The sequence below is a fragment of the Mya arenaria genome, chromosome 6 (assembly GCF_026914265.1).
Source record: "Mya arenaria isolate MELC-2E11 chromosome 6, ASM2691426v1".
Classification (NCBI taxonomy): domain Eukaryota; kingdom Metazoa; phylum Mollusca; class Bivalvia; order Myida; family Myidae; genus Mya; species Mya arenaria.
Window position 1 is genome coordinate 41650467 of NC_069127.1, and position 21206 is coordinate 41671672.

Consider the following 21206-nt stretch of genomic DNA (forward strand, 5'->3'; position numbering starts at 1 on the left):
TCCAAAAGGATATCGACAAAATTGAACAGATACAGCGCCGATCTGCGAGATTTATAACCGGCGACTACTCTTCCCGAGATCCAGGCTGTGTGACGAACATGCTGAAGACCCTTGAGTTGCCACCACTACAAGATAGAAGACGAACGTCACGTTTGACCTTCCTCTACAAGATGACCGAGGGAAAGGTGCCAGCTATGCCAGCAAATGCCTATCTGACCCCCATTAGTGGCAAACGCCTGATTAAACCCAGAAATCTTAAAGACTTTGTATCAAACAACCTAGTGCAAAAACACGCAATAAACCACTCAAAGTGTTACAAACATATAAACTGTAAAACTGAACAATTTAGGCAATCGTTCCTACCTAAGACTATCACCGAGTGGAATAACCTGGACCCTTCCATTGTGTGTGCTGATACAGTGAACTGCTTCAGAAGAGCAGTCCAACAGTCTTACTAAGTGTTCTCTCTCCCGCTGCGTACATGCTGAAAGGCTCTGCAGCGTATACATCCAGATCCAGATGCACCAGACTCTGTTCCTGTTTCACTATGGCACAACAACCTTGGATACGTTGTAATATAGTATGGTATAGCCAGATGGTTTGGACACACGCCACGGCACTCGCCTCCTAATCCTGAACCTGTCAAACCGAATATGGCATGTATAAAGAACGCAATCTTTGTTAAACATTGCATTATCAACCAGTAACAGGCACTTATCTGTCCACTGTGGTTAAGGCTGTAACCAACGCTTGCTTCTGTGTCGTTAAGTACTGTCATAAACTTGGCTCAGGGTTAAAGACGAATAGTCGAATCTAAATTATTACAGGATTTTTCAGAAATAATCATGACAGTTAGTCTCTTTTTAAGTAAATCTTATTCGGAATCATATTTCCCTCTCTGTAAGTTAACCTTTTAGTAAACAGCTTAAAAATCAACAGCAAAAAATGCCATTGAAATTAAGGTATGCAGCGCACCTGGGACCAATAACAAATCTGCTCCCAGCGCACACTTAAATTAAAAAAAAATACCATGTAGTTGTAAAATATTAAGCATGCTGACGTAACATATCAGGGTTTCACTCGTAGAGCAGTGTCTTATATAAAGGATTTGCAATATAACATTAAATGGATTGTACCGATGTGGGTTATAATCGTAAATGAAATGTGATGTTCGCTAATGATAAACTGAAAATCGAATGGACAAATTACACAACCTCCTCCGCTCATCTACTAGAATGCGTCAAAACACGCGTTTGCAACCACAATGTCACATTTGAAGCCGACGATAGGGTAAGTCTCACTTATCATGAACGCCTAAATCCGCTCCTCTGGCCATCCTTAATAACCAGTCAAAACAATGCATACCATGGTACATGTAAAGACATTTAATTAAAAACTCATGTATGCTTATGTAAAAAAGCATTCTTAATATGAATGTTTTGAATCTGTTGATTTTACAAGTTTTGATAGGTTAGTTTTACACTGATCATTGGGCAATTTTTATTACTTTCTTTTGCATACTGACAGGGGCGGGTCCAAGATTTGGCGTAAGAGGGGACCTAGGGGCGTAACCTTTTGACCTACATTTACGCCACTCCGTATGAACCGATTTGCACTCCCCCAAGAAAATTTCTAGTCCGAAATGGTGCATTTTGGGCGTTTTTTATTACTTCGTGTTATCCTTTTTTTGTAAAAAAAGTCAACATAGACGAGTTTAGGGGTGGACGGGGCGCCAGGTGCATCCCCCGGGATCCGCAAGTGTACTGATACCATACACGTGTCACTGTTATAAACAATTTACTTACTTACTGTAGCATAACAACTCTTGACTTTCTGTAGTTGACGGTGACACAACATTATTTGGTAATAATTACTTGAAGGCGTTATAATTACACGCGAGGACGACAGATGCCGCGGCTTTAGAAACTGACAATGTATTGCGGAAACAAAATAGAGCGCTGTTGTGTGCCCTTGCGCTCCATTACGCTTGATTAGGACGAAACATGATAGCCATCTCTATCTCTTTATCTCACAAATCAAACACTAATTATTTCAGACCTTTTACGCCATTTCTTCGCGAAAATAATTGTACATTAGACGAAATTTAAATACAAATATGCCACAATATAACCTAAACCCTGTTCCCTCATCCTAAAAATGATATATAACATGTTTAGTTTCAATATAATTTCATAAAATGAATAATGTTTCAACTAAACGCATGTTTTTGGTCCAAAAAAATTACCTCTTCAACCGGGAGACATTTTGAATCGTAAGTTAGTGAAATCAGCAAAGAGTTATAAAATACAATTTTTTTAGCATTAATTAAATAGTTTGAGAACGTTGAACTGCTGTATTAATTTTGATCAGCTAAAATATATTTAAAATGTTTTTATTTTACAGTTTTTTTTTTAAATGCTACTTATCAACACTGCTGAAAGGGTCGGGCTCAGCCGACATATGCCCATATTAAGCATTTTGTACACTCACCATTATCAATATAAATAACTAAAACACAAATTGCTGATAAGCATTTTAATTGCTATCTACAATAGTCATTTGTATCAAAAATGACTTATAATACATGTATAATGTATAATAATGTATAACAATGAGTATAGTTATCATAGAAATAGAGAGAGCATGGAGAGAAAATAGTACGCGGGCAAGAAAACGGCGTGCAGAGTTTACAAAGGAACTGCCATTACAGCATATGATTGTCTATATATATATAGTATTGGCACAATTTGATTAACAAAATGTTTGAAACAAGGCTTGTTATTTACAAGACTGTTTAAAATCTGGGTTAGCCCATGAGGTAAGTGGTACGTGACCAAAGTTCCATGAAAAAGTTGGCGGAGAATTTCTTGTTACGTCACCGTCAGAGGACGTCTGCGGAGCTTGAAAAAGACTGTACGGAAATTGGTGCATATGGTGCACGTGTGTCGGAAGCACGGGAATCTTGTGCACGTCACGTCCGGGCACTGACGTCATGCTGTAGGGCGACAATGGCGTCAAAGGTGGGAGAGGAAGAGTCGGAGCTACTGTCGAAGGCGAAGTCAAACGTTCGGGTGAAGTGTTCAATGGTGTATGCCCACTTGTCGTCCTTTTCAGACTGACTTCCGTAACAAGTTTTTTCATCTCTTCTAAAGACCGATTTAACATTAAAATGTAATTTCTCGCGAGCACAAGCGTCGCCATCTTGGATATCTTCTTCACAGAAGGTCCATGTGAATATGGTAACGTTTGCCGGAGATTGTCCAAGGCTGAGTTCAAGTCATGCATTCGTTCACGCTCACGTCCGTTAACGCGCAATCGCACATCCTCCGTCGCCTTGGACTTCCTTCGGCGGTCGAACTTCCTGTTTCGTGACAAGCTGTCAGATGATTTTTCGCTGTCGGAGAAGTTTTCTGTGTCGGAGAAGGATAACGATGATGTGACGTCACTATTCTTCGTATCCCCGTCAGATGCGCTTGTGACGTCGGGCTTTTGAAGCAGGTTGTCGATACTGTATGGCAATGACATGACGCCCTGAAAACATAAATTTAAGGATCCATAAGTAATTATTGATCTTAAACATTAATATTTTGAAGACAAACAAAAACATTATTTTCTTCCTTCGCCTCAGAGTGACGTCTAGTAAAATTAACTGTCCTGAAGGATAGTTCCATTTACAAGCCGAATAAAAATGGTTCAAATACTCCATTGTTTCACTTGTATTTTTTTAGTCGATTCACAAAATGCGTTTTGCAAGATCTATGTGATATTAATATTATATTCAAAAACGAGTAATAATAGAATATGAAGATTAAAAAAATAGAAATAATAATAATTCACAAAATAAAGCGTCAGAGGCAATTTCATCATGCTTATACGGAAAACAAACGATAAGATTAACGAACGAACAAATCAATAACGAACAGCAATAAAGGCAGAAAAAGAAGACAGAACGAAAGAATAATGAATAAATAAAATTAATTACTCAATATAGTATTAAAATAATACGTTTTAATGAATAATTTAAATAAACAAATATAAGAGAAATACAGAAATGAATAATAAGATTAAAATAATGATTTAACGAACGACATAATGAATGCATGAACTAAATAAAAAAAAAAAATAATAATCAACAAATTTAATTAAGATGTTAATAATTAAAACACATAAAAATTATTAGAAAAAAAGAAGATAATATCATACCTGATAAAGTACAGATTCTCTGAGATGTGTGTCCACTCTCGAACAGCAAACAACAAAGTGACAGATAGTGTATCCGGCAACAATTCAGTTTCCAACCCTTTTAAATTAGTAACACACTTATCTACTTGAAAAATGACAGATGTTTAAATTGACAATCACACCTCCCAACTATAGCCTATCTCCGATTAGATGACCTTTTATCCTACCTCTTTACGAAAAGAGATCCAATGGTGTGAATTCTTCAGTTTAAGGAAGCTTATCACTGGTCCATCGGTGTCCCCCAATGATCTGCATTTTTGATGTCGATAACGATTTATCGCATTCGATCTTTTCTTAATTCTGTCGTTTGCCCGCAGGAAAATATGGGCGGGCCTTTTTGTCTCAGTTGAATACGACGGACAGAAGTTTTAGGGATTTTATCTTCTAATTATCAATATGATTAAAATGTTTTAATAAAAATGCTGTTCGTTGAACATATGTATATGTCAAAAAATCTGTCTGGGTTACAACGGTTTAAACATGTTAATTTGTAGTTGACGAAATCATGTCATTTGTTTATACGGATTATTAAAAATGGTCATAATTTCTGCCGGGTTCTTAATAAAAAATGCTTAAGGACACGCCACTATCTAAGAGTTTATAAATGTGAATTTCATTATTTTTTAACATGCTTAACCGCTTTGTTATATGTAACATACATATTGTTTTTATATACATGTACCAAAACACCACCTTTTTTAAAATAAAATGCATTTTCACGAGCCTATAACAAGACTTTGTTAGCTATTCAATGATAGTATTTGTTGCCAATTTAATTCACATTATTTTCAACACCGTCAACAATAAGATCCTAAAAAGACATATATATGACGAGTTTTCCTGTATGAGTATTGTAGTAGCTTATGACCAAAAGGTCATTAGTCATAACAAAAATTAAACTTAATATCCAACAGTCGACCATTCAATAAGTTTATAGGAACCTCGTGCTTTAGGTAGAAAATGAATATTTGGTTTAAAAATATAGGTGGTACAATAACTTTAAGAATACAAATGAATAAAAAGTTGAACGTGTGTATTTATTGACCAAAGAAAATGTTTCGACCCTATATGTAGACCTGTATGCAGCTTTGAATCATTATACCTAATTTGAAGATTAAAGTGACACTCTTACTCAAAATCATTACATACACATGTATAACAAACATTCAATTTGACTGACTAACCTTTAACTACTTACTAAATAATGCATTTATGGAAAGTATTAATTACTGATTACAAGATTGTAACCGTGTATTCGATAGCAGAAATCACAAAAATATTAAATGATTGGTGAAAGCTAAAAGATTTACTGTGGTCTATTATAGTCTTATAAGGTAGCAATACCGTGTTTTATGCTCATTTCTTTCAAATTAAACTCGGTATCCTTCATAAGGCCCATTGTTTTTGATATTTATTCATCCTTTTTGGAATATTAAAACAATATTATTAATTTCAGTAAATCTTATTTGGGAGTAAGAGTGCATCTTTAAACGTAAAATAATATACGATGATGTAAGAGGAAAATAAGGAATGTGATAGAAAGTGTTTCCAGGTAGTTATAATTTGATAATGGGTCTGTTGGATTGCAATCTTATTATTAATCAGATTGCGACAAGGAGAAGTCATGTCATCACTTGCATATTATTTATTTGTAGAATATTAAGGATCACAAATATAAAATAGTCAACACAGTGGTGAGAGTATAACTATTTGATGATATAAAATCATATCAGTAAATTTCTCAAAGAAAACCCGTCTATACGTGGATTTAAGATGTCAGTTTGTCAAACACTACTACATCTATTCTATATATACATTAAATCTATGATACGTGCTAGTCATCACTTAACATTATTCTGTTTAATATGCATGTTTTTATGCTTAGATAGAAATTATGATTGTTATTTGACACGTTGATGTGGTAAATATATTATAATGAATTAATATGATGATCATAAAACTTTTATGCTCGATATATGTGTGCACAAGTCTTGTACTAACAGGATTTTGTATTTTCATCCCTGGTACAAGTCGATATTACCACGTACATAGCATAACTTACATATCTAAATGCAACTTAAGGAATCACAGAATGCGGAAATGGTTCTATGACCAATGTTTTAAAATGCTAAAGGATTTGAAAAACATATCATTTTGAGATGTACGCGATATCTTGCTGCATTTCTGATTCAGTTATTAAGATCTCACGCCGATAAGTAAGTAATGATGATTGCCGAAACTGCTACTTAATTTAAGTAATTGAACGATCATTTTAAATGCCTTATCACATACAAATCTGATCTGATCGCTCTTTAATTATATTCATCCTCTGATAAAAAATAAAAGTATGCCAATGATGCAATTAAAATGTTTGACCAAAGTATTGTATACTTATTACAAATTATAGCTTATTTTCAGATCGCTTATGATATTTCTGTTTTGTATTTTATTTTTCGTAAATCTGTGAGACAAAGCGTTTGTACATTTCACTTTTCAATATGTATTTACAAAATGAATGGTTTCAAGCGACACATGTGGCGTAACCATTTATTATGGCAAATGCATGCGTACTTGACTTTAATACATTTATCCCTTTAACCAGCTAAGTAGTCGAGATTCCTGTCTGTTGTTTTTTTTTTCAGTTGACTCAGCTGATTAAAACCATAACGTCCAACATAAAAATGTACGACATAAAATACAAAATATTGATCTAAATATAATTTCAACTACAATATACTAGCTCAACATAATAATAATAATAATAATAATAATAATAATAATAATAATAATAATAATAATAAATATAACAACTTTATTTAACGAAGGTTACATACTAAGTGTACAATCATTACAGCATGGCCTTCACACAAAAAGTATTACAAAAACACATATACTAAGTTACATTTTAAGCAACATAAAAAACATACAAACACACTATCACTATCATACATTTCTTCGACAAACACAACTCAGTTTAATATGATGATTATAAATTACAATAATTTCATACTGTAAATAATGTAGTTATATTCATTAAAACCACATTCAATCAATATATTTTCAACATTTACATATTTGGTAGTATCCATTACAAGTTGTTGCAAGAATGTCATATACGTACATTAACACAATTCACAATTCATGTAAACCATGAACTTTTTATTATAATGTGAATTAAATAAAGTGTCAAGATTGTTTTTCATGTGATAAAATTATTCTGCCAATAATTAGCCTTTTAATGCACGTTTACAGGCTGGTAGCTTATCTTTACATTTAATGTATGTAGGAAGAGAATTCCAAATTGTCATTGCTTTATAGGCAAATGTATTTTTGATATAGTTTGTTCTAGGTTTAACAACAAAAAGATCCTCGTTTTCTGAAGAACGCAAGCTATAGTGCTCATTTTTGGCAAATGTTAACAATTCTGTGAAGTACGAAGGAGTCAAACATTTCATGCTTTTGAAAACAAGTAATGAAAGATGATAATAGCACCTGTCATCAAAAGATAGCATCCCTGACATGTTCATTTTACAATAAGAAAACGACATAGCTTGTTGAATCTTTTGTTTTTAAGTTTCTCTCATTTGTTTTTAGTTTGAATTGAACAAATTCTCATAAAGCTAGCAGTGTGCGAATGAATTTAAATTTAAAACCAATCATGCACATATACAGTATACAAGTTTTTTTTTATCATTTTTTGTAAGCACATACATTTATGTCCGTATGCATATATATACTATAAGCTCATTGATAAGTATTTGCTGTGGGCAATATTGTATATGGGGTCCCGTACGTGTATCATAGTACATGTATTCATTTTGACAATCTTTTCAGTTATATTATACATTTTATTTACATACACATGCAGTTAATATGTGCCCCTCAGACAAAAAATAGCAAGCACATGGTTTGATATCTTCACCTGCGGTGGTTTTAGTTTTCTTTACGGATGATACCCGGCAATTTGAAACCTTCCCCACTATGGAAACATGTTGGTTCAAGAAACTAGTAATTTTTGCGTCAAAGTACCAAGATTGAGTCCGCCTGATTAGTTGCAAACACCTGACGGCATTGCAAGATTAACTTAATTATGGCGACAGGTTCGTATTGCGCATGCTCATTGCACCGGATGTTAATTGTAAATTGTATGCCGGGTAACAGATTGTCACGTCTGCTGTTTATTTTGGCCGCGGGTCTTTATTTGGAATATTGATGTGTCCACAATTTCCTATTTCAATTTTGGAAGACAAAACTTCGCTGATTTTATCAAACTTGAACTATGACACCTATTAATGGTTGCAAAAGAATTTCTCACGAAACGTCTGTGCAATTTGCGAATTTGTGATGAATTAATGTCAATAATAGACCGTTTAGGAGTTTGCAGTAAACAAGTTTATAACCAAATCTTAGGATACCATTCAAAAAGAGTTGCACCGTAATTTCTTTAGATTTACATTTTGATAACTTGACCATTCTGCATTTCTATTTATCTATCGGTTACAATGCACTTGATACGTATAAACGACAAAACAAAACATGAACGTGTATATTGATAGCAATTAAAGCCTGTGTAGATTGTGTAATAGATATTTAATAGGTGGTAAAATTCACTTTCTTATGAATTGGTGTCCCTATTTTAGCACTGAAAGAGAAAGTATTTTTAAATTATCCTAAGCCGTGAAATATAAAACACATATTAGAGATAAAAGTCATTCAACTTTATTTTTTTCCGTCGTAGGATTAAAGTTCTTTAAGCTAAACATAACTTAAATTACTTTTCTGCTCTTTTCAGCACAAAGTAGAGCTATTGTTCACACACTGTGTCCAGCGGCAACATTTGGCTTCAATCGACATCTTCTTACTAGAAACCAAATGGGCCGATTTTGTTCAAATTTTGCCAGAAACATCTTGGCATTGGTCCCAACTATTTGTGCAGTTTGTGCAAATGGTGATCACGGGTCGAAACTGGCCCCGCTAGGGGCTACCTGTTTTATATAGACTTGCGCCGGAAATACTTTGGAAATCGTGAAAATGCAATGTCTAGAGCTAAAACAGTTACCATATATAGCATCGTATTGCAGTTCGGTCTTGGTAGAGTTTTTTTTATACACTTTTAAAATTTAACTTAACCATTATGGCTAGAGCTATGGTATTTTGTTTATAAAACGATCTAGTGGCCTTTTTTCAAATTAGTGGCACTGGGGAGAATACTTATGATCAGTAAAAGTTGATGAAGTTTAGACTTATGTATAGGAATAATTTCTCGAACTGCAATGGCAAAACTTAGGATATTTGACGTACAACACTAAGTCTGTTAGTCCCCAACCCAGTTTGTTCAAACTAAGATATGGTAGTCAAAACAAAATCCTCCATTTTGTATACAAAATTAATATAAATTGAAGATATTATTGTCCAAAACTACAATGCCCAGAGCTTTGATATTTTGTATATAGCATTTCCTAGTGGCCTTCTACCACGATTATTTATTATGCCCATTGATATGGTCCTAGTTCATTATGCCCATATGGTCAAAAGCAGCTGAATCCAATTTGTACATCTTTCTTTTAGAGATATTGACTGAAATTTAGAACTGCTGTTCACGATGACCTTTTGATCGGGTTCTTCATTATTTAAGCTACATCATAAAACAGTTATTAAAAGGTAATTTAGAACGCTTGTATAATTTTGTATATGTTTTCAATCAAATTCAATATTGTCCTTGCGTGATTTTGATTTTCAGGTTTTGACATACTTTCTTGTTTTTATAACTAAGTAAGGAAATAAGGACCATGTGCTGTTGCTAATAGCTTCAATAGCTTCCTTAGATGAACTTTTATCAACATTCTTATTGTATTATGCTAAAGCATTGGAAATAAGTCAATTTGTAAATAAATTTTATTATTGCATTGTGATGACCTTGGCCAATGCGTTTTAACACACAGTTTCATTTTGAAGCTACAAAATTTAAGGAGTTTTAACTCTAAAAAACACATAATCACACCATGCATGGCTTCATTTTCAACATGTTTTTAGCAGAATTTTAAAAAGTTAAATCCAACTATTTGAAATCACGAGCTACAAGACTTTTAATCCGGTGAGCGATTTAGGGCCATTTTTGACCTCTTGTCTTAATTTACTTCTTTTTCGTCATAAAAATAAAGTGTGGCAAATCAGATAAAAAAAATTTTTTCTCTTTTTTCAACAAATTGGTAAATTTCTTTGAAAGACTAATCCATCTACAGATTTGGTATTTATATAAATTGCCATGTTTTATTTGCAGTATTGTATGTTTGTGAATTTACTGTTCGTGTTCTTTTTACGCTCGTTAAAAAAGAAAAGTAAGTCTTTTTTCATATGAAATCTGTATCACAGCCTGTTGTTACCAACGACAACCCGTCGTTCCATAGGTCCTTATTCATCTCGGGAATGGGTCAGACGTGGTATTCCGACGACAACCCATCGTTCCATCGTACTTTATTCATCTCGAGAATGGGTCAGTCGTGGTATTCCGACGACAACCCATCGTTCCATCGTACTTTATTCATCTCGAGAATGGGTCAGTCGTGGTATTCCGACGACAAACCCATCGTTCCATCTATTTCACGCTATTAAATGAGCTTCTAAGACCTACTAAGAAATTAAGAGCACTATTATTACATGAGAGCTACGAAGACAACTTTTCTACATAAGCAGATCAGTTCTGACCGTTTCAGTATCATTGAGCCATTTACTTACTCGATCTTTCCTCTCTTGGATAGTTCAAATATTTTTTTAAATATTTATGATTACATGTATAATCATTACTATCAACATCATTGTCCATGTCGACAGAAGTGTGGACAGAACAGGGAGAGAAGGGAGGATAGATTAGCGGAAAGAAGTGGGGTAGGATTATATGAGAGAAGGGAATAAAGAAGGTAGAAGAAGCGGAGGGAAAAAAGGAGGGTAGAAGGAGAATAATAGAAGACTGAAGGGGAGGGAAAGAATGGAGGATAAAAGGGGAATAATGGGGGACAGAAGGGGAAAGGAGAATATGACGGATAGAGGAAAGGGGAAGAATGGAGGATAGGGGAAGAGAATGGGGGATATGGGAAGAATGGAGGATAGGGAGAGAATGGGGGATAGGGAAACAATGGAGGAAAAAAGGGGAAGGGAGGAATGGAGGATAGAAGGGGAAGAATGAAGAATGGAGGATATAAGGGGGAGAATGAGAAATGGAGGAAAGAAGGGGAGGGGAAGAATGGAGGATAGGGGAAGAATGGAGGATAGGGGAAGAGAATGGGGGATAGGGGAAGAATGGCGGATAGGGGAAGGGGGGAGAATGGGGGATAGGGGAAGATAATGGAGGATAGAAGGGGAGGGAAGAATGGAGGATAGGGGAAGAGAATGGGGGATAGGGGAAGAATGGCGGATAGGGGAAGGGGGGAGAATGAAGGATAGGGGAATAATGGAGGATAGAAGGGGAAGAATGAAGAATGGAGGAAAAAAGGGGAAGGGAAGAATGGAGGATAGTGGAGGAATGGAGGGGAAGAATGGAGGATAGAAGAGAAGGAATGGAGGATAGGAGGCGAGGGGAATAATAGAGAGTAGAAGAGGCAGAATGGAGGGGGAGGAATGAAAGATAGAAGGGGAGAATGGAGGATAGAAGAGGAATAATGGAGGATAGAAGAGAAAGAAGATATGGTAGAAGAGGAAATAAGAATAGAGTAAACAATACGTAGGAAATATGGGAGATAACGCATAGTTAAGAGGTACGGTAAGGAGGAAAAACGACAAGAGGACGAGTGAAGAATGATGATGAGAAAATGGAGGAGTAATGTGAGAGTTAAGGTAAAAAGGGTAGATGAGGAAACCATTAGTTCTAGTAGAGATAAAGAAAGTCGATTGGATAGTTCTCGTTACATGCGCGACCACATACGCATGTGCGATGGTGATTCTGAGAGTCATCGGAAAGACAGAAGAGAAGACAGATCTCGTACCATGCACGACCACACGTACGAGTGGTGGCTCTCACTCTGAGAGCCGGGCTCGAAAACCAGCACCGCTAGATTTCGTAGTAATTCGTCCAAGATTTGAAATCTTTGGATATTGTGTCATAATGAAGATTTCGAGGTTTAAATGGCAGATATCTATACCCCTTTCCGTGGAAATGTTATTTGTATAAATGTCCGCAGTGATAAACAGAAAGCCTACATGTTATAATATCATATTTTTAGAACTTCAACATGGAGCGATAATTCTTCAAAATTGAAGTGTTTGTCCTATTTTAACGATTTAGTAATATTTATTATGCCTTCCGGTTTTGTTTGCTTCAGTCTATTTATATTATTATTAAACTATATAAATAATCTATAAATAAATGTTTAATTATAATAACAATGCTTTACTGTAGCGCGTTTGGCCATTACAATAAAAGGTGCGAAAACATGTCAATGAATGCAAAAAGGTTTGAATCTCGAGTTCCATATCGGTAGTCCGTGTAAAATTCATATTTAAGTTTAGTTCTTGAAATATGAACAGTGCTTGCTTTTTATTGAAACAGTGTAAGTCACAAAATATATATATTCAACTCAACGACACGGCTTTTGGTGGGTGTTTTTTTATTTTGTAAAAGATATCTGACACGAAAAAGGTTTAAAACTCCAGTTGCATATCGGTATTACATGTAAAACTCAAATTTTAATATAGTACTTTAAATATGAACAATGCTTGCTTTTTATTGAAGTAAGTCACACAATATATGTATTCATCTCAATGACATGACTTTTGGTGGGTTTGTTTTTTTTGTAAAAAATCTGATATGAAAAAAGGTTTGAAATTCGAGTTGCATATCGGTATTACATGTAAAACTCAAATTTTAATATAGCACTTTAAATATGAACAATGCTTGCTTTTTATGGAAGTAAGCCACAAAATACATTTATTCATCTCAATGACATGACTTTTGGTGAGTTTGTTTTTTTTGTAAAAAAATCTGATATGAAAAAAGGTTTGAAATTCGAGTTGCATATCGGTAGTACATGTAAAACTCAAATTTTAATATAGCACTTTAAATATGAACAATGCTTGCTTTTTATGGAAGTAAGCCACAAAATATATTTATTCATCTCAACGACATGACTTTTGGTGGGTTTGTTTTTTTTGTAAAAAAATCTGATATGAAAAAAGGTTTGAAATTCGAGTTGCATATATATATCGGTAGTACATGTAAAACTCAAATTTTAATATAGCTCTTTAATATGAACAATGCTTGCTTTTTTATTGAAATAGTGTACGTAACAAAATAAATATTCAATTCAACGACATGATTTTGCAGGGTGTGTATTTATTTTTGTAAAAATCTGATATAATTTCTGTACTGTTAAATATTTTAGCGGAAGTCTCGAACAAACCGATTGGCCTACTCTCTCTCTCTCTCTTCGTATTAGTATTGCAACCTTGACGAGATTCTTTTTTAATGTCAATGTTCAGTTAGGCTCACGGGTTGATCCTATAATTATTGTTTTATAATATTACTATCTCTCAATAAGCTTATATTACTGGCCTTAATATTGAACTGAATCAATATATGATTACAATTCAGTACAATGCATACTTTCATTTCAGGAAAATACAGTTTGTGCATTGAAAAAAGTGACATTCGAAATATTACTTCTAGCTTTAAAAAAAAACAGTAAAAAAAGGGGTAAAATAAGCTATTTTGTAATTGTTAAGCTCAAATCTGACGTTAGTTTCCATAAACGAAGCTAAAACAGGTGCTGAATAATTATTGGAGGTGACATTCTGTGTAGTATGATTTTGTTCTTGTCTAAAATTGAGATGTTTGTTGTTGACGTCCCTCGCAAATTATACGCAAATTAAAAGTACACAATCTGACGGAATCATTCTCAAAATTATGAGATTCACATTATTTAGACACAATTAATAAGCCGTTTTGCAATACATATACAAATTTAATGTTTCGAGTCATTTTCGGCGCTTAGAATACCAAATCCGTTAAATTCATTTTTTTGCATGTATGTATGTATGTGTGTATGATTATGCCTTTCACCTTTTTCTGTGAATAACGTGAAATTAAAAACACTCACGAACAGTTTTTACATGGAACAATTTCAGACCAATAAACAGTTACTTTCTGAATTACATTTTTTTATACATTTTAAAGTGTGTTTTTTTATAAGTATCTCATGGTTGTTCATTAAAGTTCTTAGTATAGCTCTTGGTAGTTCCTAGTAGCTCTTAGTGGCTTAATTAAACAATTATCCTCTATATTCTTACCATTTAAGCACTTAAAGTTATATTCACGAAATATTTGGTTTATATGTTCTTGAAAACAGCAATGGTTACGTTCAACTTTCATTACATTTCTTATTATTATTTTTTTCTTATAAGAACGTATTTTTACTGATATTTTTCAATTCTTATTGCACAAGTGGAATTTTCTAATATGGTATGCGTTAGTTAATATTGCATGGAAATCGGTCAATTTACTATAGAATATATCGGAAAGTTATTGGTGGTCCTTAACCTCGTAATCGAAGCAATTGCAATTTTCATACGTAAGAAAATTTCAAAATTGACAGTTCGGGCAGGTGCGCGATAAATTGATGACTGATTTAGATTTTAAAGCATTAATTTTAAGTGTACAATGAAATTTGAAGATAACAAAATGGCAAGCAATCTATTTTTCGAAAACTGGACGTCAGATCAAGTCGCAGAATGGTTGAGAGGTTTGTTATTACACTTGTCATTGGTCGTTCTCATTGCACTGAAATTTAATATTTATTTTGATATTATGAATCAAATGTATGATACGTTTTGTTGAATTGAAAGTTCAGTTCCGAAATGTCTGGTGCGGGTGATGCAGTGTTCATTCCGCGGCCCTGTCAAACTGATATTAAGTTTGATATGTAATAATGCACCAGTCAATTGTAACATACCCTCCTCCCCCCGGTCCGGGGAATAACAGGGACTTTTGGTCGAGCCAAGCCCAGGTAAAATCCCCTTGGACGAACTACTGGTAATATCCCTGCCAAACGCCCCGGCACCCCAGGGACCATAGGTAAGGTCCATTCCCCACTATATTTGGCGCAAAGACAAAACCACCACATTCACCTGTCACTGCGTGGCCACCTGGTAGGTTAAAACACGGCTCATTTCCCCGGCTATCCCCGGTATACCCCCGCACCTTGGGGGCGGTAGTAACAATAGACTGGTGCATTATTTGTATGTCAAAAGCATTTTGATGCAATGCTTCTAATGCCCCAATGGCTTCAAAAGGTCTGTAGGGATTATACTGAATTGAACTGGCACTTGTGTGAACTGATACGATAAGATAATCTTTGTGCCCTTGTTTCAAATATAGCTATTATGGAACAGTCTTCGAAATAAGTGGCCACCTGTCTGCCCAGGGCGGGTATATTTCGACCTTGAATTGGGCGGCAGTTTTTCAGCTGAATCAGCTCAATTAGCAGTTGAATTTTGACAGTAAATAAAGCTGGAAAATCTGGTTTCCCATGTTCTATTTAGAACATTGATTTGGATAATAATTTACGGAAATATACCGAGGATTCCTTTATTATATGAGAAGAGCGGTACAAGGTATTTTGAAACCCACGTGGTTGATTCTGGAGTTCTTCAAGTATACCACTGGATCACTAACACCAAGTTACATTTGTTTAAAGGACTGGACATGGATGACGCAATGATCCCGTACATGCACTACTTCATGGCGGGGAATGTGGATGGGAAGAGGCTCATGATGATGACTCATTCAGACTTGGAGAAGCTTAATGTGCTCAAGTTTGGCCACCAGGAGCTCATACTTGAAGCTATTGATCTGCTTAGAAATTTGGTGAGCTAGTGTTTTTATCACTTTGTCAAGTGTTGTACTGTTTGTACACAAGTCATATCTGACTTCTGATCAGTTGTGAAAAGTGAGCTTTAAACCAAAAATGAACGTTATACACTTATATTATAAAAAAACTTGAAAGTTGTTTTTGAGACACAACTTCTTCGAGCAACAAATGTAATGATAATTAAAAATTCTCATAGATTCCCATATAATGCTATACTGAAACAATTTATAGCCCTAAGAAAATTGTTGCAATTTTAAATATCAGTACATTTATAGTTATGCTTACATCTGTTCCATTTCGGCAGAGGTATGGCTATGAGACAGAAAATCTTCAAACACTGGCTCTACAGTTGGGCTGTAAGGCCCGAAGTTTGAAAAGCGAAGTGAGAGCCCGGGCAAGTGAGAATGACCGTAATCGGGCGAACATGATACAGCCTGTAGAACCCCCGGGGGGCAGGAGACTGACAATTGGCATTTTGTCCTCCGTTGCAGATCTTGTTTGCACTCTGAAGAGTCTTGTGGCTTGGATGGACAAGTAAGCACATTATTGTTTTATTTGTTGGACATCAGTTAATTATAAATCTGATTTGTCACCCTAGTCCGAGAATTCAATAACTGCATATAGAAATAGAAGCAGATACTGAGTTACATTTATTGGTTAATGTTCATGTTCTATGATTTTTTAAATTGGAAGATGGATCAGCACAGACATGATAATTTTGACGTTGTGTTAACAAGTCTTGTAGTCTGTTATTTCAGCTTAATGTTAAATGCAAGTTATCTACTTGTAAGCTATGTCCAGACAAGCAATCCAAAGTCACCTTTGTATGTACATGTATGTAGCCTGTGATGAAAATTCATTACTCCCTCTTTACTTTGAACTTTGAGGGAGCCAATAGCAAGGAAACAAAATAAATAAGTCGCATGCTTTGGTTTATTTCAGAGCTCCGTTCAGTGGCTTCCATGACCTGTGTCTGACCCGTAACTCCATAGTGAAACATGGTCTTGATCTGATCAACATGTGCCAGCGAGAATCCTCCATTCCCGATATAGAATTCAACATCTCAAACACAGTAATGTGAAATGCTTGTGACTTGATGATTAATTTATGTATCATTAACCTTGTCCATAGTTATGTCTTTTTTTAAACAAAAAAATACTTAGTCTATCTTTATAATTCTATGAACAAAAAAAACAATTAAACAAAAGCTAATTTATGTCCAGAAAATTCTGTACTATTGTATGCTTATCTGTTGTTGATTTAAGAATAAGGTCACATTATTGTCATTGCATTGGTGACTACAGCAGCTGTCATACAAATCTTAACCTCCTACAATAACTTTTTAACCATATGATATTTTAAACAGTTATATATATATATAATAATGAAATCATGAACAGATCCTTTAATAGCTTATGTACTATTTTAGATGGCCAGCCTGTCTGAGATCTGTGAGAAGCTGGTAATTGGTTCCACAGACAGCCCCCTGGATCCCCTATACCTGCAGCCCGCCTCCCTCGAGCTGGCAACCATCCGCAAGAAACCTGGGGAAGAACTTGTAATAAACTCTTGTCTGCTGCATTGCATATTATTTATGTAACTGTTGTCTGCTCATTGAAATATGATTTTTGTATATCTAATGGCAGTAACTGTAAATTATTTAAAGATTTTTTGCCATTAATGCTTTCATTTCAGTTAACATTAAATACGTATTGTAGTATGGCAATAGAATTTTAGAAATGTTAAACAAACTATTTTATCTTACTATATTCTTTCCTGATTTCACAGTTATACAATGCTCACCAGTATCAAAATCTGAATTATATTTCCTAATTAACTCTGATAAATTTATCAAGATTTAAACATCATTAATTTGGTTAATGGGCTGTTAATTGCTATAGATAAACATTGTAATAATGTATTCTCCAAAACCTTTAAATTGATATCAGTGCTGGTTTCTTCTGAGAGAACGCTCGCAAACATAATTTCTTTGGTAAGAGTGGTCTAGTGGTATAGATGTCCGCCTCTCACCCAAGAGGTTGTGGGTTCAATCCCCACCAGGGTCAGATGCCCTCTCAAACGGACACATTACTGGTTTCTGCACAGGAAAAGAAATTCTAAAAGCTATCAGCTTTTGTCACAGTAAGCTAAAATAAATTAGTCTATATTGTGCTGGTTTCTCCTGAGAGAGCCCTCCCATAAAACATAATTTTATTAGCTGTCAGATTTTGTCACAGTTTGCAAATAAAATAAGTATTAAAAGCCCACGATACAGGTTGATGCCAATTTGTTTTTAAATTTTAATGCACTATAAATTTTTATAATGTTTAACTCATTTGACTTCAATGATTGAAATTGAAAAAGCATATGATTTGTGTACATATAAAAAATATTAGCCCTTATGAATGTTTCTCTAAATTAATAGCTAGATGGTCACAAATTCCCCTGCTAAAAGCACAAAAATATTGCTAATATTTTTTATCTTTACAAAAATCATATGCTTATTTTGCTATGATCAATTACAGTCAAATGAGTTTGCATAAGAATGCATTAAAATCAAACATTTTATATTGGGCATCGACCTATATTGCCCCTTTAAACTAAGAAGATCAATTACAATTACTTGAACTTTTTCAGGGCATGCACATTCTGTCGTCCTACTATGGGGTGCATGTGATCAGTGGCATCAAGGACATGGTATGTATAACATGGTGGAAAAAATAGTGATTTATTAGGATTACAAGGGAAGTTAAACCAGCATGAAGTTGTACCTCATTTGGAGAGATCCTCCCATAAATGTTATGTATTAAAACATGACTGATAAAGGTGATATAATTGGACTATGGTTTAAAAACGTTTTTGTACATGATTGAAGTGTAATAAACTTTCAGTGATTTTTTTTTTGAATTATTTTTACCGCCTGTACCCTGCAAATTGGCTAAAAAAAAGAAAGAATTTGGGAAAAACACAAATCAGGCCAAGATTTTGTTTATATGTCAAGAAATACATTGCTTTTTTATTCATAAACGTAATCTATATAAATCAAATTGGGAAAAAAATATAAAATTTTGGGAAAATGGACAATTTTTTGCCAGGGGAAACGGCCTTTAGAAAGCAGTAAATTGCACCAAGAAAAATCACTGACTTCAATACACATCCTGTTCCTGTCATTTGTCTTTCATACTTAACTTATCGGTGATGATGGCCTAGTAATCATACTCTGGATCAGAGAGATGATCCCCACTCTGACATCCATTAATGCTTTGTGGTAGTTGTCATCCAGAAATGGTTAATGTTTCTTAATCACATGTACATATCAGATTTTAAAACTTGAGATTTGTTCCTCGTTTTATTAGTTCCAACAACATGCATATGTTTAGCAAGACCCATAACTCTGGTTGAAGTACTTGCTGAGGTACACCCCTTGAACATCTAAGCATCATCAGATATGTTCAGTGCCATAGAGGTGACATATGTGTTATTTTTTTATCTCGTTAAGACTACCTGGTCGAAACAACTTGCATATCTCATAAAAATGGCTTAGTATCTCATTTAAACGACTTGGTATCACGTTAAAACGACTTAGTATCTTAGTTTAATGACTTAACGTAGCTCCTAAAAAAGACATATTGGCCAATCAGAATCAAATATTTAAAATCAGACATATCTTTGATCAGCCATTCTTCATCCATTTTTATGTGTGGTAAGATAAGTAAGTCATTTTAACGAGTGACTGAGTTGTTTTAACAAGATACGTAAGTCGATTAACAAGATAATGATAAGAGTTAGACCTATGTGACCTCTTCCCATCGTCAATATGTGGCTTCAAATCTATGAATTGTTTGTTAGATAGGAAATATCAACTTCAGTGAATGATCTCAAGTGGTTCATATTAAAATAAAAGTATATCTTAAAGGAAGTAAAAGATCATTATTAAGTCATTATGGGAGTATAAATCCTTAACTGAGTTTCATTTAATTTTGTTCCCAAGGCTCTTTTGATGTTTGAGAGCTTGTAAGGATACTTATATTGCTATTATTTAATTGTCTTAGGTTGAAACATCCAAGAGCATTTTTAAAGCTGCATTTTCACAAATTGACAGAGAGAGACCGAAATCTATGAGAGTGCAGCTTTAATTAATGTTATTGTACAATGATTGTCCTTGACATTCTTACTTTATTAGTATCAGATAGAATAAACAGGACAGAAAATATAAACCTCAAAGGAGATTTTAAAAAAAGAATCTTAATTAATGGAGTGATATACATATGAACATTTACCAGTAGAGTTTTAACTTGTACAGTAAGGATTTACTTTTTTAAACTAGAGACTTGCTCTATATTCATGATAGATAATGCATGTACATTGACACTAGACCAGCAGATGGATTAAACATACATTTCATTTAGTCGCCTGCAGACCTGTGTGGAAAGATTGAAAAGGGAGATGAAGTCATACAAGTCAACCAGCAGATCGTGGTAAGAACACTTTGACAGTCTCGATCTTATAGTCAATGTCATACAGGTCATCCAGCAGAACTGCTTATTGAAGAAACAAGGTTGTCATATTCTTCATAATGTTGTTGCCGGTGTTTTTGTTCATGTTGGCAGTGACTTGAAACTATTTCAAGAAATTTATATGAAATTTGGTACACATGTCTATGACAACAATATGTATAATTATGAAATGAGCAATATGAAACATTACTCTAGCTTATAATATTATTTTGGAGTTATGACTTTTAGTCAACTGAGAAAACTAATGAGTAAACTCATCTCATTCACTTTAATATATCATAAGGATATTTTACATTTCATAATTAATACCGTATTATATCATGTATAGGACGCTAGCATAGATAGGACGCAGGCAAAAAAATAGTTGAAAAAACGGGTAAAAACCCTTAATATATAAGATAGGACGCAGCGAAAAAATGTCAAAATCGGAGCCGAAAAATTGAGGTTGGTAAAGTATTTATAACATATATTGAAGTAAAAAAAAATGTATATAAGGCATATTTCGATAACTGTCTTGTGTATTTCGATAATTATCGTCGTATTTCGGTAATTTAGTGTACACAACAATGATATAAGTCTTGACATTTTG

At 34.3% G+C, this 21206-nt stretch overlaps 2 protein-coding genes across 3 annotated transcripts in view; one reads left to right on the plus strand and one right to left on the minus strand.

The window, feature by feature from the left end:
* Nucleotides 1-2778: 2778 nt before the first annotated feature.
* LOC128237800 (oligodendrocyte transcription factor 2-like) lies at nt 2779-3525 on the minus strand. Its single transcript, XM_052953386.1, has one exon. The coding sequence runs from the start codon at nt 3523-3525 to the stop codon at nt 2779-2781; it is 747 nt and encodes a 248-aa protein (XP_052809346.1).
* An 11310-nt stretch (nt 3526-14835) lies between these two features.
* The window catches only part of LOC128237217 (uncharacterized), a 55836-nt gene continuing 49465 nt past the window's right edge, over nt 14836-21206 (plus strand). For both annotated transcript variants that reach the window (XM_052952557.1, XM_052952558.1), the window contains exons 1-7: nt 14836-14972; nt 15927-16096; nt 16405-16634; nt 17043-17172; nt 17530-17658; nt 18738-18797; nt 20510-20578. In XM_052952557.1, the coding sequence (XP_052808517.1) occupies nt 14891-14972; nt 15927-16096; nt 16405-16634; nt 17043-17172; nt 17530-17658; nt 18738-18797; nt 20510-20578 (870 nt within the window). In that variant the 5' untranslated portion in view covers nt 14836-14890. The remainder of the gene's footprint in view (nt 14973-15926; nt 16097-16404; nt 16635-17042; nt 17173-17529; nt 17659-18737; nt 18798-20509; nt 20579-21206) is intronic.